Genomic DNA, 21,557 nt, shown 5'->3' with positions numbered 1-21,557 from the left:
TTGCTGTAAAACAACTTTGCAGCCTGTATTTTAAGATTATAACAATAAAGCTTGTTGGCACATACTGTCAGTATTTCAACAGAAACTGAATATGAGGCAAGTTTACACATCAAAGGTAGAGGCAGAAACCAAACCCTGTCACTCACCTACTCAACTTCCGCAAAACACAATATTGACAATGGATGTACAACACCCACTTCCAAAACTCTTTCTCTTCTTTTCAATACACGTGCACTGAAATGACATGACACAACACTACGCAACACTACAAACACTTTAAAAGAGGAGTTCTTGGCTATCTGCAATATTCATAACTGTCACTGGAGACAAATGTAGCATTTCTCCTCTAGGTTATACCTGTATCATTCCTGCTGTTGCACAAGTGCCCTTGAGCAACATGTCAAACCCAAACTGTCATAATTCTGTGGGTAACTCTGCATGTGGCACATATCTGTATGTGAAAGAGGCACAAATCCTTCAAAAATAATGTTTAAGATGTCTTTAGTAACAAATAAAAACATGTTAATGACCTTTAAAAAGAAGAAAGTCAGCAAATTAATGGTTGGAAATATACAATTTTATTGACTTGACAGAATTATGCTCACAGAAAAAAAATCAACTTGACAGTGCTGTTTTAAACAAAACATTTGATAATACTATGAAAGAGAAAAGACAAATAAATACGGAAGAGAAAAAAAGCAAATCAGCAAATACTGTATTTTAGTTCATCTGTTTATTGGTTCATGTGCATTTTGTAAGTAAATAAAAACATGAGGTTTGGGCTTCAATTAAAAAAACAACAACTGCCCTGCCCCCTCTTGTTCTGATTTAAAAGTTATCTAAAAACCGAAGCTACAGATCACAAACCTGCTGCAATGAAAAATCATCTTGATAAATGATGATGTCATCTGCATATTGACATGTCAAAAAGTATTTTAGGTGAAAAGTTACCGCACAGAGCTCCGAACTGATGGCACCGGAGCTATCTTTTAATATATGTCACAAAAAAACACAGTCAATATATTACAATATGTTACACGGCTACTGCTCTTGAGAACAAAACTCTCGCACATTTTGCTGTTGAAGCGCTGGCAGTTAGCAGAGTTTATCTTCAGGGGTCTTCATGTCCTTCATTTGCCACCGGCTCAAGTGAAGCACTTCAGCCCCTGCAATCACAGAGCCAGGCGTTAGTGTGTATAAACGATTTTTAATATTCCTACTGCATAAGCCTCTGGGTAAAGTACATATTGTAGCAGCTGTATATACATTTTGTATGGTGATAAATATCCCACAAACAAAAAATGTTTTATGTTTGAATAAATATATGACACCCATGAGGTACATACTTTGAGTCAGATGTAAGCTGTAGATCCAGTGCCTCGGGTCGTCTACCGCCTCCTTAATGGTGAAAAACAAAAGAAAGAGAATGAAGTTTGGAACATAATGTGAAGAATCCAAAAAGTTACAGTTTTTGTTTATACAGGGAAAATTAAAGATCTGTTCAGCATTTGCAGCAAACTACTTACTTCGCAAAGTGGTGTCGACACTTTTTGGGTAGCCCTATAAGCAAGAATATGCACAAACATAAGAGAAAACACTTCAGAGATACAACACACTATTTTTTTACTTTTATAGTTCAAAAGTGTTCGACTAGTTTGACAACCATTCGTGAGCAAAATGTGCTGAATTACTGGAGGACTACTCACGGCTGAAGTAGTACAGTGTGCAGATAAGAGCTAAAGCCAGGCCCGCCAGAAGTCCAACCAACGGCCACAGAACCAGGGAGCCACAGCCATCTGGAACAAACATATATGGTTTTATTCAGATGTATGTGGCTTGCTGCATCGTAGCCAGGTGAAACAATCATTACATGGTTATATCTTTCAGCACAATCTGTTATTACATCGTCTTCTATTATGTCAAAATAACGTGGTTGAGAGCGCAAGATTTATAAATGGTAAATGGACTGCATTTATATAGCGCTTTTCTAGTCTTAGTGACTGCTCAAAGCGCCATTTACCCACTCAAGCACACATTCATACACTGGTGGCTGAGGCTACTATACAAGGTGGCACCATCAGATACCACAACCAAGACCTCACACACAGATGGGCAGCCATCAAAAGTAATTTGAAGTTCAGTATCTTGCCTAAGGACACTTCGACATGTAGACTGCAAGGGTCAGGGACTGACCTTCCAACTGGAATATGGCCGTTTTACCTCCTGAATCTACACCAATATTTATATTCATAGACAAAAACGCTTGTACATCATAACACACATATAACATCACATTTGTAAGCAGCAGAGCGTCATACAAATTTCACACTGCCACATGTGCGTTATAAAAAAATTCTAATAACTTACCCTGTGGAGAATTCTTCTTAGGACAGCGACAAACTGGTTTTACTGGTGGTTTGGGTTTGTTTTTTGGCTTTGGCGGTAATGTTGGAGGGATCACTGTAAGATAAACACCAAACAACCATGAAAACAAGTGAATACTAAACAGCAGTGACAAATATAAAGAATCTTTCAGGGAGAGATTAAAGGAAAAACCTAGTAATTTTTTAACCCGTCCCATTTTTAACCATCGTTATCCATCATAAAAAAAAAGATCCAGGCCAGGATCTCATCCTCTCTACAAATTCATCATGTACGTCGTCTGTCTGTGTGCGACTCTCCAGCGCAGTCCTATCAGGCCAGTGGACAGTTATTGTTCAGATTCTTTTTTTCTTTTTCAGCTCATAAACTTTCACATGTTGATGGATACATTTTACACACACATCTAAATAGTTCGATCTATTGCGACTATGTCATTTTCTTTTCGTCCAAGATGTAGAAACTTTTTACTCTTTCTTTTACTCTACATTAAATCTGCGTCCATGTTGACAAGCGGCACCAGCTGTATTGGACTGCCACACCCAGATAAGCAAGACAAATTATAAGAAGCTCCAAAAATTTTTAATTTAATAACTCTGGAGAAAAGGAATAAACACATCACATTTTAAACTATCATTGAGGGATGGTAGGCAGTGCAGAGGTGTAGTTCATGAAACATACTTAGAGAGGGGGACATGAGACACACTCAAACTGGAGACGCTGCAGTTACATGGTACGTGATATCATATCATTATTTGAAGTGACAATCTTCCTTTTAAAATAAATCTGAATATATTGAGTAAGATGTCACAATGCACCAGACTTAGATGCAGAGGTTTGGTGTAGAACTGCATTTAGCCCCTTAAATCATTAACTCTCTCACTTAACTCTCACTGCCGCTTGATATTTCACTTAATATTTCACTGCTGGAAATGAAGCGCTTGAGATTTCAGCATACAAACCTCCTGGCCGAAGAAGAATCCCTGACTTCCACATTTCCATGTTTTTCCTGCCCTTGAGAACACAAGAATAAATCCCCGCGTCCTTCTCTGTCACATTGGTGATTCGTAGCGTAAAGGACACACTGCTCCTCCTGCTTATTTTGAACCGAGCCATGTCCACACCATCCCCGTAGGTATCACGGTCAGCGTTGTTGCATTTGCCTATGTACTGTACTTGGAGATGGTTTGACATAGTGCGGAACCAGTAGACGTAGTCACAGGTGATGTTAGTGCAGTCACACTCCATAATCTCTGTACCGAGGATCTGAGGATAAAGAACCTTGACGGGTTCTTGTTGCAGAACCTGGCCTGAACCTAGAAGTAGAAAGAGAGGGATGTTTGAGATTTCGACAGACGCATGCTTATAGTACACTAAACAACTCCTACAAACCAGTATGTTCAGGGTCGTATATCGTTAACTGCCTTGTAACAAAGTCAGGGCCAAACATCCGAACTCCTACGAATTATGTATTATTAAAAAATGATACTTAATCTCGTTTTGATGTCTCAAGCCGACCTGTCCATCATTTGGTGTTTAGAAAGGTTGGAGGAAAATACCTAAGACCCAGTGCATCTGCCGTTTCTCCTCACAAAATTAAGACTAATTAAGCAAAAGCACATACAAGGAGGCCTACTCGAGCTTCAAGCAAAAAAGAAGAAATCACAAACATCACAAACTGGCGGTATGATACAGAAACTCCACAACTATTACCAAAAGTGTTGCAAGAATGGAAATGAAACAGAACTATGAAGAAACCTCTCGTACATACTTCAAACTCTGTGAAGGTGACATTTTGACATTGCTATATTGGGAGACTGATTTATTGTTCCTTCGCTGGAAGAGCTATTTCATCTCATTTTAGATTCAGTTCTAATGCCTGCTGTGTGTGTCTTTCGGTCAGGTATGTAGGCACATACCTGTTGCAATCACTAGTCTTATGAAATATCTACAGATGAGCAGAGATTTAAAGGATTCCAGTGTGCAAAAGTCTCACTCGTAGTCGAGTCTTTGGATGATCATTTCGCTCTGCCCAACATGAAATGCACAAATTGTGTGACGTTCTAAAATACACCTATTGTTTTAATTTTTATCTAATGAGTTGCGCCACACAGTACAAATTAATTTCATTGCCTTGACAGAGCAACAACACATATAAAAAAACAAATGTAAATTGATATGGAGCGATTGCAGAGGCCAAACATGTAGTGTACTGTTAACTTCATTTATCATCATTGTACCTAATCCACATTGTACACATTACATTGCTGTAACAGTATCAATAACTTAGACCAGTATAGTTGTTTAATTCTGAGATATACCATCATAGCTACTTGCATGGAAGTTTGACCATAACAGTTTTAACAAATGAACCTACGGTTGTATCACTGTACTTGTTCTGTTTAAATCGTCTGTGTCATCTACTGGACTATTAAAAACAAATTTCACCTTTAAGTACAAACTATGGTTATGGCTGTATTAGATGCATGTACACAAAATTTAAGTTAAACATCAGACCAACTTCAGTTTGAGAAGACAACAACACATCTCTCGCTTCAGGCCCCTGAGTAACGATGTCGAGAATGCTTGAGGCATACGCGACGATAGAGGAACTTAGTGGTCTTACCTGATGTCCACAGCGATGCTGTCAACAGTGTCCATGCCAGTAGCAGGAGGATCATTTTATCCGGATGCCAGTCTGTGTACGCGCCTGTGAATCCGAAGTGGTAGCTGAGATACAGTGCTGATAGTTTCTTTTCCTGCTAACTATCTGACAGAGATGATGAGAGGAACTGAGCTGACAGGGCCCTGTGTCGTCAAGGTAACACCCCAGTGTGACACACACAGGGCCTATCAGAGTGGGCTAAAGTACTAATACACACACACACACACACACACACACACACACACACACACACACACACACACACACACAACTGGAAAAAAATACTAAATTTGAAATGTGCATAAAACATCACAGACAACTTGCAGAAAGGGTAAGATATTAAGAATATACAACATGTGATTCTGACATTCTCGACTCCGTTTACTTAAAAGTATAAAAAGTATATACCCGCCAAATAAAACTTTTCACCTCAGAGATGCAGATTTTTAAAAGAGAAAGATGCAGCTCAACATACATGACACACATACAGTGATCATGAAAAACAGCTGAAAATGTGGTGATGTTTGATCCGAGCTTATCATATCAAACAATAAAAAAGTTGTGTATTCACAGAGCAGCAGTTTGCAGTGTTGTGGTCTTTGCCCAGGTGCATGACCTAGAGCTCAGCAGAGTTCTACATATGCAGCTTCATGCCTCCCTGCAGTGCACGCCGAGGGAATACCAATGTACGGAGCCTTAACTTCAGGTGCATGAAACGAAGGATCAGTGATACAAACCGTGATCCATAATTCTGTAAATTATTGTTAAATATCCACTGGTGTGTGTGTACAGTTTCTTCAGTTCTGTCTTATAAATCACTTGTTTTTTTAAAACTTAGCCTCGAGTACGGGGTATAAAGTGTGTCAAGACATATATTAAGACAGAACGACAACAAAACCCTGTGAGATCTGTGCATGAGAAAGGTAACACAAAGCATTTTTGCAAAACAAATCGTATACATTCTGAATATTTCGACTTCTACTCTGTGGTAAGGAAAAAAATGTATCAATTCAAATCAGGAAAATGTAGTAAAATAGTAACATCACTCAGTTTAGTTTTAGTTGAGTTTGAGTTTGAGCTTCTTTCGGTTGACCATAACTTGTCCCCGACTCATTTCTGTCTTGTAATATAAATCCTTATGGAGATAAAATGGAGACATTTACTTTTGAAGACTCCAGCTGTAAAATGCAGCAAACTGTCTTCATTCTGTTCTCAGTGAAAATGCAGGGGCAACGGACCAATGTGTGCGGGCATGTATGTTAAGTTTCATCTGGCTTTTACAGACACGACACAAGTAAAGAAGACACATTTAGAAAAGTGACTTTGGAATGTTAGTTAGGGCTATGCATTAAATAACTTGTCTAATAATCGATTAATTTGTGTCACAAACCGGTAAGGCAAGAGCCTACGGTGATGTCTTCAAATCGTTGCCAAATAATGATGATGTAAATCAAAGCTAGAACTCACCTCGTTAGTTTTACCTGATGACCGTCTTAAACATTAATCTGATTATTAAAATTGTTGTTGATGAATTTTCTTACAGTTGACTAATCGATTAATAAACCAGCTGTTTTAGTACTACATCTCACAATACTTTTGAATGGATGTGTAAAACACTGAGGCTGATAAGATCACTTAAGTCTTTTTATAAACCCTGAATCATTCAGACTGTCTAAGTGATATCGCAATGCCTTATGGAGGTACGCTGCATTAGAAAGTGTCAGGGAGACACTTAAGTTCCTTGCAGTTGATATCTTATGTAAAAACCTAACTTTCAGTCTGCCAGTCCATATTAAAGCATTATGTCCCATTTTTTGACATTTACATTTTGGGGTGGCCATTCAAAAACGAGAACTGACTGTTCAAATGTCCGATTATCTCCAGAACTCAGACTTTTCTTGATAAATCTAGTAAGAGCTTGAATCATCTGACTGTTGTCTGTGGATTGTATAAATCTAGTAAGAGCTTGAATCATCTGACTGTTGTCTGTGGATTGTTCGCCTCTGGATTATTTTGTGTGTGTGTGTGTGTGTGTGTGTGTGTGTGTGTGTGTGTGTGTGTGTGTGAAAGGTTAGGGTGTAGAACGGTCTGGCGGGGGTCTTAAAGTGAGAGGATGTGGGCACCCTATAGCTGTACGGGGGTCGAAGACTCGAGCGAGACAGGGAACGAGACCACAGGATTCTTTGAAAACAGGAGATCTCAGGGGGCTTCAGAGCTGCTCTTTACACATCGCTGAGCTAGAAAGCCTTTGTTGGTCTCTCTGCTCCGACGCTTAAAGTCAAAAGCAGCCTTCATTTCTCTTCTCTGCTGCACGCTTCAGCCAATTTTGTTGAAAGTAGTAGTCGCATTTTCAGAAAAGACACTTTACATCCATATTACTACACGTCACAGAATGAAGAGTTTGTTTGCTTCTCTGTGGCACTGCTTTAAACAAAGTCGATATCTCACGTCAGACGTTTCTCATCTTACAGGACTTCTGTAGCAGATTAACACCAACTGTTCTGCCACTTCACATGTTTCCTTTGCTATCAACACTGCTACCTTGAACAGTAATTAAGAAGTCATCTAAGGATTTCAAACAATCATTTAACCTAGAGACACACTAGCAAGTTGTGTCATGCATGTTTTTGTTTCACAACACTTGGCTTGAATCCTGTGATACGAATGTCCTTCTGCTCCAACAAGCAATGTGTACAGTTCTGCTCTCAGGATCCTAATACAAATATCTGATATACAGCAATGACTCACACAGATCCAAAACTTCAGAGTTAGTCCAAATACTGGGCCTCAAAAACCTAACCTTGAACAAATAAGTAGAAGTAGGCCTGTTTGAGCATGTTGTGGAAGGTTTTTATGGCACCAACATCATGAGTATTAATACTAGACCATAATTTTAGTCTGTGCCTGCAAACCCAATCTTCTAGAAATGAACAAAGCCAAACTAGTTCGCTGTAGTAACTTATAAAGCTGCCTGAGAGTTACATCTGCATAGCACTTAAAAGGTTACCCCACATTTTCGTGGACAAAATTAAAAAAATTCTCCATGACTTTTCAAGGACCCATATTAAAATTTCAATGACCATTTACTTATGACAAGAATAGGACAGTAGAGTGTACTTTACTCCAACTGTTAAATTATATTATTATAGGCAGTCTGCAGACACGAAGCAGCAGAGCTCCCAAAGTGGGGGAGTGACAGTCGACAGTTCGGTTGGCCCGTTGCTTAGTTTGCTCGGGGGGAAAAAAAAGCTCCATACCGTCAAACTACCAAAGTTCACATTGGTGTTCTGACTGACATTTGAACGCTATGGGCTGCCCATGTCAATTGCTCGATCTCAAAAATGCTGCGCAATTTAAAAGTAGTGGGCATGGAAAGTTTGGGATTCTTGATACTACCTGTTAAATCACACGGTCACAACATTACTTTTCTTGCCCCACTTACCCATCGTTATTTAAACATATCAGATTCAAACTTTAAACACAATTTCAACTAGGTGGCATGAACATTACCTGGAGGGATATCCATAGAAGATTACTGTAACAATTTCATTACACACAATAAAATTCCATGACTTTTCCGAATGTTTTAAGTTTATTCCATGACCTTTCCAGTCCTAGAAAATGAGTTTGTTGAATTCTGGCTTTTAAAGGTTTTCCATGACCGTGGGAACTCTGCACTCAGAGATTAAGTTTTGCAAGGTGGTCCACAAACCACCCAGCTGATATTTAAAGAGATAAAGAGTAGTGTAAAGACAATACATTTTTTTAGGAATAAAGGCCAATTTATGGTTTCAACATATGCATGTTCACAAAGGTGTGTGTTGTATCCACCCACGTCCACAAGGGTCCACAAAGACCTCCTTACAGCCTGTTTTTTGTGACTTGCAGACAATATGCATAGCAAGCACGCTGACTGCGAATGCTCCGGTCTCTTGTTCCACACTCCAGTCCAGTCTAAAACACTGTGGTCAAACCGGCCTCAGCCACCTCACCAAGTGAAGGTCAGTTTTAAGTTGGATTTTTGACAGATATTTACTCTAGTCCTGGTAACCTTCTTCTGTTTTCAGTCTCACCCAATGTCAGCAGTAGCGCGACAGGTCATCTCACCTCCCAGCCCCCCATGTTTACTGCTGAAATGGACCCTCAATTATAATAAATAGAACCACATGCTGTCTGCAGACGTTCAACACAGAAAGTGTGTCGGAGCCCTTAGTATGCTGTGCCAAAGAGATCAAACTGAGGTGTGTCCAGCCTATGTATTAGCAGACTCTGTTAGACTATTTTAGAATCTTTAGGTCTATTTACAAGAACTACATTGTTTGAGCGTATCTTTATGAGTCCAGAGGATGAGTGGATACTCAAGTGAATCTCAACATTGCCTCTTTTCAGTCACATTTAAGCGACATAAACAGGTTACATTTGAACATGAAATTTGAAGTTTGTAAGGAGCTGTCCTCATTTGACTTTTTGCACCTGTCTGACCCCAAACATGAGCTGTTTGGATGTGCAAATGCATCCATACCCAATGCACATGAAGACAATGCAGTGTAGACTGACGCAATGTCTACGCACTCTCCTTCTTTTTTTAATATAATTCTGACGTGCAGCAGGCAGAGAACTTTTTATGTATTTCATCATTTCTTTTCTGATAGTCGTCTTTCAGCCCTATGTACCTCTGGGTGATGGCAAGCAGAGTCTCGAAAGAAACGAAACAACTAAGCTTCTGATATCTATGTGCTTTTATTTGCTCTACTGATGCTCTGAATGAAGCTCAACAGCGCCAACCACAGGCTGCTAAAGGGATCACAGTCTATTAAATCCTTGTCAGAAGCACAGATACAGAAACATACTGATGCATCAAGAGGTCAAGAGGACTTCTTAAACATTTCAAATGATAGGCAAAAAAAGGAGATCTTAAATATTACAGGAAACAAATTATAACAATGTGCAAATGAATTCAATCGAAGACATGAAGTGTCATAGTGAAAAATAAAGCTATTATAGTTGTTAATATGTGTGAGAAGCTCCTCCAAACACTGAAAAGAGAGGAATTCATTCATTCCTTATGAACACAAATTAACTAAACATGGCTAGCCAGCTAGCACACCTATGGAGAATAACACTTTTGGGCTGTCAGAGCAGAGAGTAAAAACTGCTTTGTTAACTGCTATAAAGACGATTTTAATATAGACAGTTTGTGAGATGTTCAGTGTCATGCTCTTGATAACTTCACGTTTTGCCTAAATGTCAGCAGTTCAACAGACACAGTCAAACTGGGCCTTTTCAGTTTAACAGCCCAGAATGGAGTCATCCCATAGTTTCTCCTCCTCTGTTCTAGTGTCCACTTTCTCTTTCGTTTTCTTCTTCTCTTTCTTGTATTTAGGTTTTGCTGGCTCGTCCTGTCCACCCTCCCCCTGCTCAACATTCATGTCAGCCTGAAAATGCACTTCAGGCTCTTTTCTATTGTCCGTCACGTCACCTGGCATTAAATTGTCCATCACCCTCTCCCCTCCTTCCACCTCAAAGTCCTTCTCCCGGGATTTCTTCTCTCGTCTTCTCCGCTTGCCGTGATTTTTGGGCCTTTTTCTCCTCCTCCCTTCCTCTGACTCTCCGGATCCCTCTCTCCTCCTCTCCTCTGAGTCATTACCTCTTCCCCTCCTCCGCCGCTTCCTCCTCTTCTCCTCCTTGTCTGAGTCCTCATCTCTTCCCCTCCTGTCTTTCTCTCTCCTGGGTCTCCGAATTCTCCTCTTTTCTCTGCGCCTGTATTCACTGTCACTGTCACTACTGCTATAAGAGGAGGAATACGAGGAGTAAGATGATGAAGTATACGAGGAGGAGCTCGACTGCTTTCTGGGCCTCCTTCTCTTTGTGGGCCAACTGGTGAACAGAGCAGAGCCTGAGGGTGGGAGGACTGGAGGAGGGCAGTTGTAATTCCAGCCATGGGGCGGCCAGGTAGGGCCCTGGTATGGAGGACGCCACCCTTCCACTGGGTAGTAACCACCAGGGCGGGAGTGATGAGGAGGGTTAGAGGTGGGAGGAAGGCTGGGCATGGGTTTGTTCAGTTCTGTGATATCTCCCTGGTTTAATACTACCTCTTCTTCTTCACCTTCCTCATCCTCCTTTTGTGTGTCATCTGGCGGGAGGACTTGACTGGCCTTGGGGGTGATTCCACGAGCCTTCTGGACTTGAATGTAATCTGCCAGTTCATCTGCAAATGTGCTGTAGTCTTTTGGTTGGGATTTGCACAGGTCCACAACCTTCTTCTCCCTGCTCAAGAACATGCAAATATCAATTAAGTTACTATCCAACTGGGTGATAAATGTTGATGTCACAATAAAGCCCCATGACGTGTTTTTTTAACCACAAAAAACCATACCATCAGCTTATCAAGTGCTGACAGTTAACATGTTAAACCATACTCTACTTGCACATCCACGGCAATATACACTACGCCATGGGCCTGTGTATATGATAAAAACAGAGGTGGTTTGCAAACTAAATAGTGCAAAATAGAGAAAACTTTAGGACACAACGCTTCGACTTTTAGGGTCTTCCTCAGGCAAACGGTAAGTATAACATGATGCTTGGAATATTCAGTGAGTGGACTAACTTTCATTTACGTTCTTGTGCGTCTTTAGTCCTTAACCTGTACCCAGCTGGGGTTGGATGTGCACACTACCATGGGACTCAACCACACAATTAAAGTGTGGACTGAAAAACAAAACATGAGCTAAAAGCTAAAAAGGCAGTAACACTTATCTGACTGAATGTAAATACAAAAACATCACTTAATGGAGCGGCAGTAGCTCAGTCCATAGGGACTTGGGTTAGGAACCGGAGGGTCGCCTGTTCGAGTCCCCGTCCGGACCAAAATATGGAGCGTGGACTGGTGGCTGGAGAGGTGCCAGATCACCTCCTGGGCACTGCTGAGGTGCCCTTGAGCAANCCCTCAGGGGGACTAATAAAGTAAATAAACTTAAACTTAATGTTGCCGAAGTTCTAGAAAGGCAAGCTGAAGTACAGTGGATTATTTTAAGTGCAGCATAAATGACACAGTGACAGTGGACTTGGTGTGTTTGTCTTGATCTTACCTAACCTGGTGTTTGTTTCCTTGCATGTGGGCCTGGTACATCTCCACAGAGTTAAACTGCACACTACACATCTGGCACATCAGGGAGTCGGCTGCAGACGACAGAGAGTGGGTGAGGTGGGAGATGAGGAGGAAAAGACAGTATAACTGATCAAATGACGGCTTACAAACACTAAGATATAGAGCTTCCTTTGCTTTTTTCTGATTGTAGTTAGTTTCTTGTGAGTTTCTAAGTCATGTCCAAATAATAATAACATTGAAATCTTCTCTAGGCTAAAAACGACACAAGACCTAAGATTAACGTTCTGTTTGACTGCGAACAGTCGCTAACTAATTTAACTTTACTATGTTGTAATTTAACATATCCGCAGTTGGATTAACGCTGTTTTGTCAACACCAGTTATTTGTCAGAAGGTTATGAAACTATCACCTACCTCTGATGGGACGACATTTTCATGGCTGAGGGGATTTGCCATTTCAAATATCAGTGTAATTTTTTTATTTTCTTGATCATTAATGTGCTGGTATCGGGCTATCATGCTGTTACCATCCTCTACTGACTTTATTCTCCTTGCATCTCAGTTAGATTGAAGGACACAATGTAGGCTGAGTCCTTAGCAGCAGCTCAGGTTCAATTCCAACCTGTCCCTTTGCTGAGTTTCATCCCCATTTTCTCTCCCACTTCCCTGACACTCTACTGCTGTTCTATGGCAAAAGTGAAGCCCTAGAAATAATAATCTTAAAATAGACTCAATATCATAATGGGGTCCGATACCCTATTATTCCTGCTTGGCAGAGTGGCAGGACCCTGTGTTACCTTGTTGGACATTGTCTCCGAGCTCTTTGAGCAGCTCCTGTCTGGCATGATTCCTCTGGTGTTTGCGTCCGTTGTAGTGCTGCAGAGCCATCTGAGGATTGTTGAACGAGGCAGCACACAGGGGACAGTACTTGTTAGGGTCCGTCAGATCAACCTCTGTGCTGGGGGTAGTTGTGGTGGCGGCAGGGTCCGGGAGATGCTCCACACCTCCCTCTGGGGCAGGTTTCTGGTCAGCATCATCAGGCTCCCAAGTCACACTCGGTAAAGTACGGACTTCTGTGTACCTGTCTATGACTGCAACGACAAAATCATTAAGTCAGTTTGTGTTGGACCTTAGGAGGTTAAGCAGAACGTGAGCAGACAAGCCATACTGTCAACAAGCACTGCTAATCTGTAAACATTAGTATTCAGTTCACTATTATACTTTTCCATCACACAACCCACACTTGCCTTGGGGCTGGAGACCTTGTTTACGAAGATTTTTTGCATGGACTTTGCCTTCATAGTGTGATTTTGCCACCACGTGGGAGCTAAACACCATGTTACACAGTTCACAGAAATGGTCCTTATCAGTAGTCATGGTCCGCTGCAAAACACAGGCACAAGACTGGCTTTTTAAGAGACAGATATGTGCTTGAATGTGAAAACAATAAAAGAAGAAGAAAATTATAAAAGAGGTCTTAGATGATCCCTTTGAGCATCTCTGTGCACCTCTCTCTTATGTGTAATATATTATACTAAGAAGGATATCATTAAAGCTATGGCCCTCAGCCTCCTTACCATTAGATGCTTGCAGCATTATGGTTTATGTTTATTACTGTTACACTCAATGCTCAAGATTACAGATTAAGATTGTGCCTAAATATGCAAAGAGTAAAATCTCTAAACGAGTGCTAACCTGGGGCCCTGTGGACTCTTTGCTCGTCTTCTCAGCCTTCCTGGACTGCAGGTACACCTTGAGTTTCTGAGCATGTTTCTTTCCCTGCAGTCGGGGAACACAGGAGACATTATTATACAGGCTCCGACCTTATGAGGTCAATAAAACTGCACCACAGCTCCATGACTGCCTGGAAAGCAGGACACACCTCATAGTGGGACACCCGCTGAGATTCAAAGAGCAGCACAGCCTCACACACATGACAGTAGTCGTCAGTGAGGAGACCCTTCAGCAGCTCCTCTTCACTCTTGTCTCCTGTGTGGCACAATATACGGTCACTGTTACAAGTAGGCCCTAGTGAATTAGGCATAATGAACAAATAACGGGCTATTAAATCAGTACATTACATTAATTCTTAACACTATCTCTGCACACAAAACATACGCTGTTTGCAAGAGATATACATCATAAAAAATCTGCCTCCTCTTTGGCAGATTTTGAGTGATACAGAGACAGATTCGTTTTTGAAAAATTAGAAGCTGCAAAATGCAACATAATTTGTACAATTTTCATTATCTGAATAAAAGAAACGTCTCATCCCACATTCAAAATTATTTTGTCTTTGTAGGCCAGAAATTCTGCCAAGATCAATCTGCCCTGATCAGCAAGAAAAACTGCTTTTTCTGAAACATATACTGTAACAAAAACTTTCTGTGCAATGGAAATTCACCATTTTATAAATTTCACTGAATTCCACACTCATTCAAGATGCAACCACACCCTTTGGCCATATTTCAAGCAACACATTTTCCACTCTATGACATAATTTGCCAAAAGGAGACTCTGGGACAGAGATAAACTAGGTGATCCTCCTTTCATTAAAATCCCTAAACGGACAGCAATATCTCTTAACATCTGCAGCATATACTGTTACTATGTGAGAAAATTGTGGTTTTATGCTTGACTGCATTCAGTCTGCTTACTCAATGCCCGATGCATATGTCTCACACTGCACTTCTGCATTCATGTAATGCTGAATGATTTGCCCTGAAAGCATCAATGAAATATAACGTGCTCCACTCATATTCACTTGAATCACAATTATTTAACACTCAAACATTTGGAACATCTTTCAATAACACTATCAATAAATATTTGGTAATATCTCAACTGTTTGGGCAAAGATTTGGTTATTAGTGTGGCTATTTATCCAAAATTGAGAAGAATCAGTTTGTGAGCTTCATTTTAAGAGATTAAATTAAAATTACAGCAATAAGTAAGGACTGAGATATTGCTGTGAAACTTAATATGTTTACATCCTTGCTGCCAATAATGGTTTGTAGTATGATTTTTACACCCTATGCTGTATTGATCTGATCATCAGATAGGACTGATAAATACGCTTTTACGACTAATGGTGACTAAAAGTTTGTAACTAAAGCAACAATAATCAGTCGATTACTCCCATAGTGAGTCCATGAAAATAAATAAATAAATAAATACCAGTTTAAACTCAATTACCTTGTCATGTTAATTAATTAGTTAAAAAAAATGTTAGTGACGGTGTCTTATCTGCAAAGATGTGCTCACTTTTCCTCTGTATATAAGTACAGTATATATGTAATTTCAATTGTCACCAGATAAGTAACTGAAAAAAATCAAAAATCAAAATATAACTACAATATTGATCAACACTGACAATTACCTTAGATGAAATAAAACTGAGGTTAAGTAAACTAAAGCACTGAAATTAAGTGCTATATTTTCAAGTTTTGATTCACAATACTTAAAGTGTGTTGGCACAATTTAAGCTTGCCAACTTCTCCAACGTAAAACAATAATTATATACTAAAATAGCATATCCCTCTGTACTCCGCACAATAACAGCTGCCATGAATTAAAGCTGCCTTGAATAAAATAATTAACAGACACGCTGGTACTGGCCTAAATAGCCAAGTGTGCTGATACATTTCAAATACTGTACTTACCAAATGATAATCACAGTAGCAGTTACCAAGAGAACAGAGACTGTAGGTACTGTATCTCAAATTACGTGTACAATGTTTAACCCTATCTTATCATGCCACTGGTGACCGAGACCACCAAGTGAGGGACAGATGGACATTTTTAAGGTCAGACTGACTGACAAATCAGCTGATGAGATCTTATATCATTCAAACTCACTGTCAACCTGACAATACTAGTTATGTCTTTATACACAACAAGCTATATTTGACTGTAACTGTTTCCACTAGCTGGTGTGTTGCTCCATTGATCTGACTAGTAACATTAAGTATTAATTAAGTTGCCATCAGTAGCCAGAGTGAGGGTTAAATTAATGTCACTAAACTGTATTAAGTTACTGGCTGGCCTCCGTTACCAAAACACGCTAGCTGTCCTACCAGTTAACCTTCACCACTGGTTTGTGACCAGTTCAAACCAAAAGGCACTTTGGGCTGGGGACTGAGTTAGCTCGCAGTACAGTCAACGTTAGCAACTGGCCAACCATTTCCGGACCTAGGAAACGACCTGGCTGGATTTAGACTTTTTAATGGGCGATATCGTTTACAGCTCATGTACGCAAGGACCGCTATAAAATATTCACCAACTCTTGACGTTACAGCGACCGTTAGAAAGTTAATATTAGCGTATTTAGCTAAGGAGCTAGCTCACTCGACTGTTGAGCTGGCTAACCAGTTAGCTAAAAAAGCTAACGTTGGCTCGGCAGGCAGCACACCATACGGCTGAATTCTCACGTTCTAGACAAAACTCACCTTCAACCTGGGTGCTATCTATTTTAGTGTTTATTACTGTGTCAGCATCTGTGACAGAAGCCGCGTTAGGTGCACTAGTAGTGTTATATTGAGCGTCTGACTCCGCAAGCTGCAGAGTACAGACACTTCTGTCGTCCATGTTTTTCCCTAGCTGTTTGGTGCATGCGCAGTGACGCCGTAGTATTTATGGCGTTGGCTTTGAGGGATAATCCAGACTGTACTGTATACTGTATACACATTCTGTGTACTTTATACTATATAACGTGTACAGTCTGTGTACTTTATACTATATTTACAGTCTATGCGCTTCATACTATATAACATACACCGTTTATGTGCTGTATACTGTATACACAGTCAGTGCACTGTATACAGTCTGTGTACTTTATGCTTTATAACCTATAAAGTCTATGTACTCTATACTATATACAGCCTATGTACTTCACTGTATAAAATATATAGGCTATATATACAGTAAATACTGTATACTGTATATAGGCTACAGTTTATATAGAGTCTGTGTGTACTTAATGCTATATATTGTATACAGTCTAGTTGCTGTATACTATATTCTATGTACTATACTATACAGTCTGTGTACTTTATGCTATATAACATGTACAGTCTAGTCACTGTATACTATCTATACAGTGACTGGGATAATCCCATAGACTGTATGAAGAATCCAAAACAAACCTTTTAAGATAATGAGGCTATGAAAACACTGCGCTCATCTCTGTGCATTTAATATATTTTTGATTTCATGTAGTTTACCTAAAATCAAAAATCGAAATATGTTTTATGAAAGACAAATAAATAACCTTTTAAAGGAACAGTAATTTCAGGGGATTTAGTGGCATCGAGCTCTGAAGATTGCAGATTGCAACCAGCTGAAATTTTCTAGGAGGTTCTTACCATGAGCTGAGTTATCCACCGAGGTCTCTTCCTCTCCAAAACAAACGGACCAGGTGATTTAAACTGGTAAAAACACCAAATGAAGCAGTTTTATGTTACAAATCTGTGTTTCTCTGACACTATTTGGAACGTTGCAGAGGGTCCGATAGCCCAGCCCCTGCTAATGTGTGCTCACCTACTGTTCTCTGATAATTTAATCTTTGGTCACCCGTTTCTCTGATAACTTAAACTCTACATGTTTAGGAGGTTTTTACCAGGAGCTGACAAAGGTCTCTTCCTCTCCAAAACAAATGGACCAAGTGATTTAAATTGGTAAAAACACTGTTTTTCCAACACTCTTGACAGACTGCATACTATCGTAGCTGATGCGAAAAGGCAAATGGCTCTACCCAGAGCCAGTGTTTGGTTTGTCCATTCTGGGCTGCTGTAGAAACATGGAAGTACAACATGGTTGATGACTCCAAGGACAAGGATCCGCACCCTATGTAGATATAAACAACTCATTCTAAGGTTAAACATAATGATTCTTAGTTTCAGGTGATTAAACACTAAATGAAACACACTTATTCTTATTCTATTCAATTTCTGCAAATGTATCCCACTAAATCCTACACACTGGACCTTTAAAAAGAAAGTAACAAAACATGAATATGTCTTTTCTACCAATTACCAGTGTGGATTCTTTGAGTATTTGTCAGAAGGCCTTTTTATTTGTTCTCTTGATGTGCCCCACCAGCATGCACACTACATGGACCCTGAAACTGAAACAGCTAAATGGAATTCAGCCATGTTGAATTTATTTATTTATGCTGTTTCTACAACATCTAAGGCTCCTACTTTTTTCCTCAATATTTACTATTAACATTATATGCCATTAGAAAATTGTGGACACAAAAATGAATAAAATGTAATATCAAAATAGATACTTTATTATGTCATTACAATCAACAATCAACATCTGTTTGCCACAGGACAAATCCATGTAAGGCTGGAAAACAACTTTACTGACAAGTAAAACAAATGGACGAGATCAGAGGATCAACATAAAGTTGTTTCACATGAAGACAAGGGCACTGAAGAGGAGGGTAGAAAAGCAGTGTAGGGTGGAAAGCTGTCACTTTCTCTTCTGGAGCTCTCTGGCCAAGGCTTCCAGCTGTGAAGAGTGACACAGTATCACATGAGAGTCAGACACAATATGATTAATATGCTTAGTGTAGTACAACTCCTGTTATTATGTCCAGTGTATATATTTTTTTTTAATTTGCTAAATAGAACATTACCTAATTACAGCTATAACTGCATAATCCCCTTTGATTACAGTGAGACATTAGGCAGCTCAAATGCCTTTTATTTTTATCAGGGTTTATACAACCTGAAACGACAGGGTACACTTACAATAATGTTTCTCAGTATACTTCTCCTCTGGGGTCTCAAGTAGCTGCATTCTCCTGCCTCACACAGCTTAATCTCCTCTGAAATCTGAGAGACACAGAGAGCAGACTTAGGACTATAAAGGAAGGTAAAGAGACAAAGTGTACCTTCATTCTCAACAGGAAATTCTCTGCAGATGAGAATGCAAACTGGCACACAAACACTGATCCTGACCTCTGACGTGCCAAAAGAGTCCAGCTCCCTCTTGCCTCCGGGGTACCAACCATGGGACCAGTGCTGGGCGCTGGACAGCTGAGCCCCCACACATAGAAGCAGCCCGAGCAGCAAAACCAGCCGAGATACACACATGATATTCCCACCTAGAGGCAGAAATGGACACTCGATTACAGGGGTGTGGACTTCATTTAAACCTCTGCCAGAAGATTTTTTAATTCTTTTTTATTTCAGGTGAATTTTTATGCACCAGTTTGTGCATTATATATATATATATATATATGTATGTATATATATATATATATACACACACACACACACACACACACACACATATAACATATGGTGCAAATTTATTTCATTTTGTCAAAATATAAGTCCTCTGACTATAAAAGGCTATTTATCTTTGATCCTTTGGTATCTGATACAGAATATTTACACAACTTTCAAGTGTTTAAATACTCTCATAAATTACTGTAAATTGTATTATCCATCAGTTCAAATCTGGAATAGCTTTTGTGCAGCAGAAAGTTGGAACTAAATTTGAAAAGGCATCTTTGATTTTGCTTTTCATGCAATGAAAACAGCAGCTACCAGAAAGCTCTGATAGTTTGCAGTAAGACCATTATGGCTTCAGACATGATAATGCTATGAGTTTTAATATTTAGACTGAATTATTTTTCCATTTTGATCATGTTTCACTGTAGTTTAAATTTACAATGTTTGCCTTCCATGAATAAGCCAAATGTTTTTGCATTTGAAACATTGAGCACGTTTACATGCGCACAATAATCAGGTAACTGGGAATAATCAGGTAATGGTAATAATCCGATTTGACGCGTTTACATGCACTTCAATAATCTGATAATCAGAAAAACCTGGTTTACATGATTCAGTCCTTCAGTTGGATTTCTCCCCAAGTACATGACATAAAACTCAAACTTCCTGTTACAGTAGGTACTCATATCCTTGAAAAACCTCGAAAAGTACGCAAGTCATATATTTGCAAAATAAAGCACTCATCATGCTGACAGCTTATATTCTTACAGTACTGTTTGTTTTTATCATTAACAAATACATGTGAGAGCATTCTAAGTTAGTTTATAAGTTTAAGTTATTTCCTTTATTAATCCCCCTGAGGAGAAATTCAATGTTTTCACTCTTGCTTGTCAATTACACACAGGTCCGAAAGACACACACATGCACAAACAGGACGTATACATGCACAAAGTGGAGAGATGTCAGAGTGAGGGGGCTGCCCTTGGTGAGGCACCCCAAGCAGTGGGGGGGAGAAATTCAATGCTCAAGGGCACCTCAGCAGTGCCCAGGAGTTGAACTGGCCCCTCTCCAGCCACCAGTCCACACTCCATATTTTGGTCCGGACGGGGACTCGAACAGGCGACCCTCCGGTTCCCAACCCAAGTCCCTATGGACTGAGCTACTGCTGTGTGTGCCTAATGTGTAGTTTATCAATGTGGAGCCAATTTTACATACTTTGGGTAGATTCGTAGTAAAAGTACTGCAAAGTGCAATATACAAGTGTATTGTAACTAAACTTGTCACACAAAGTGCATAACATATAAGTAAGATAAAATAAAAGTGACAATTTAAACACTGAGAATATAAAAATATATTATTTTATGTAAAATCTTTATCTGAAAGGAAACAAAAGCTGTCGGATTAACGTAGTGGAGTAGAAAGTACAATATTTCCCTCTAAAATGTAGTGGAGTGGGAGTATAAAATAGCACAACCCGAAAGAAACCAGATTAAAGGGTATACATGCACCGAATAATCTGACTATTGGGGAAAAAGATAGGTGTGTTTATCTGATTTCTCATAATCAGATAATGGCTTTTATCTGATAAAGCCTATCGGATTATGCTGTTTACATGACCACTTGAATAATCAGTTAACTCCAGAAATCAGATACTGATCGGTTTATTAGTGTGCATGTAAACGCGCTCATTGTTATGTGGGATATCATCTTAGGAACTTTCATAGACAGTTTTCCCAAATGCAATGCTGTGATAATTATAGATACACAGAGTTCTTAGGACAAATGTTAAACAGCTGAGCAATAATAAGCCTAAAATATCCAATCTTGAGTCGTCTTTACCCTGAGAGATAATACGAGGAGGTAACACCAGGTTTCCAACAGTATTCAAATTCATATTTACTCTAATAACAATATACATTTTAAACAGAGTACAATAAAGCTACGTGGAATTGTAATGAAAAATACTTACCTTATTCTCACAACTTTATCACTACAGGTGTCCCTTGATGTCCTGCCAGAAGCTCACTCTGCTTGCCCTGTAGTCGGTCAGTGTCTCACAGTTTCACCAGTGTATTACTGTCTAGATTCTCCTCAACCTCATCTTCCTCCTAAATATATGTACCCCTCCCAACGCACATTTCCATTATCATTCCCCT

At 39.6% G+C, this 21,557-nt stretch overlaps 3 protein-coding genes across 4 annotated transcripts; all 3 read right to left on the bottom strand.

Moving 5' to 3' along the window:
* Positions 1-613: 613 nt before the first annotated feature.
* cd8b (cd8 beta) lies at positions 614-8,989 on the bottom strand. The gene is made up of 8 exons (XM_050038490.1): positions 8,910-8,989; positions 5,006-5,089; positions 3,342-3,695; positions 2,368-2,460; positions 1,707-1,796; positions 1,527-1,560; positions 1,347-1,398; positions 614-1,166 (listed from the first exon to the last, which is right to left on the bottom strand). The coding sequence occupies exons 1-7, from the start codon at positions 8,941-8,943 to the stop codon at positions 1,389-1,391; spliced, it is 699 nt and encodes a 232-aa protein (XP_049894447.1). The 5' UTR covers positions 8,944-8,989; the 3' UTR covers positions 614-1,166; positions 1,347-1,388.
* A 776-nt stretch (positions 8,990-9,765) lies between these two features.
* zmat1 (zinc finger matrin-type 1) lies at positions 9,766-16,764 on the bottom strand. Of its 2 annotated transcripts, XM_050038487.1 has the most exons (7): positions 16,603-16,764; positions 14,037-14,143; positions 13,850-13,933; positions 13,402-13,537; positions 12,952-13,245; positions 12,136-12,226; positions 9,766-11,311 (listed from the first exon to the last, which is right to left on the bottom strand). In XM_050038487.1, exons 1-7 carry the CDS (start codon positions 16,739-16,741, stop codon positions 10,333-10,335), a joined length of 1,830 nt encoding a protein of 609 aa, XP_049894444.1. In that variant the 5' UTR covers positions 16,742-16,764; the 3' UTR covers positions 9,766-10,332. The 2 variants fall into 2 exon arrangements, with proteins under 2 accessions (XP_049894444.1, XP_049894443.1); XM_050038486.1 differs by lacking the exons at positions 13,402-13,537; positions 13,850-13,933; positions 14,037-14,143 and having other exon boundaries at positions 16,603-16,756.
* A 1,669-nt stretch (positions 16,765-18,433) lies between these two features.
* Positions 18,434-21,511, bottom strand: gnrh2 (gonadotropin-releasing hormone 2). Its single transcript, XM_050038491.1, has 4 exons — positions 21,371-21,511; positions 19,123-19,268; positions 18,913-18,996; positions 18,434-18,670 (listed from the first exon to the last, which is right to left on the bottom strand). Exons 2-4 carry the CDS (start codon positions 19,255-19,257, stop codon positions 18,632-18,634), a joined length of 258 nt encoding a protein of 85 aa, XP_049894448.1. The 5' UTR covers positions 19,258-19,268; positions 21,371-21,511; the 3' UTR covers positions 18,434-18,631.
* Between the last annotated feature and the right edge of the window lie 46 nt (positions 21,512-21,557).

The sequence above is a fragment of the Epinephelus moara genome, chromosome 24 (assembly GCF_006386435.1).
Source record: "Epinephelus moara isolate mb chromosome 24, YSFRI_EMoa_1.0, whole genome shotgun sequence".
Lineage (NCBI taxonomy): Eukaryota > Metazoa > Chordata > Actinopteri > Perciformes > Serranidae > Epinephelus > Epinephelus moara.
This window is presented reverse-complemented; position numbering and strand designations above follow the sequence as displayed.

What these genes read in the sequence shown, in the direction of transcription:
- cd8b (XM_050038490.1), bottom strand. Translation starts at nt 8,943, where the DNA reads ATGCATATTGTCTGCAAGTCACAAAAAACAGGCT. An exon ending in GATTCTTCTTCGGCCAGGAG is followed by an intron (nt 2,461 to 3,341) that starts GTTTGTATGCTG and finishes TTTATCTTACAG; the next exon opens with TGATCCCTCCAACATTACCG. An exon ending in TAAGAAGAATTCTCCACAGG is followed by an intron (nt 1,797 to 2,367) that starts GTAAGTTATTAG and finishes TGTTTGTTCCAG; the next exon opens with ATGGCTGTGGCTCCCTGGTT.
- zmat1 (XM_050038487.1), bottom strand. Translation starts at nt 16,741, where the DNA reads ATGGACGACAGAAGTGTCTGTACTCTGCAGCTTGCGGAGTCAGACGCT. An exon ending in AGATAGCACCCAGGTTGAAG is followed by an intron (nt 14,144 to 16,602) that starts GTGAGTTTTGTC and finishes TGTGCCACACAG; the next exon opens with GAGACAAGAGTGAAGAGGAG. An exon ending in AGCGGGTGTCCCACTATGAG is followed by an intron (nt 13,934 to 14,036) that starts GTGTGTCCTGCT and finishes CCCCGACTGCAG; the next exon opens with GGAAAGAAACATGCTCAGAA.
- gnrh2 (XM_050038491.1), bottom strand. Translation starts at nt 19,257, where the DNA reads ATGTGTGTATCTCGGCTGGTTTTGCTGCTCGGGCTGCTTCTATGTGTG. An exon ending in ACTCTTTTGGCACGTCAGAG is followed by an intron (nt 18,997 to 19,122) that starts GTCAGGATCAGT and finishes TGTGTCTCTCAG; the next exon opens with ATTTCAGAGGAGATTAAGCT. An exon ending in GTATACTGAGAAACATTATT is followed by an intron (nt 18,671 to 18,912) that starts GTAAGTGTACCC and finishes CACTCTTCACAG; the next exon opens with CTGGAAGCCTTGGCCAGAGA.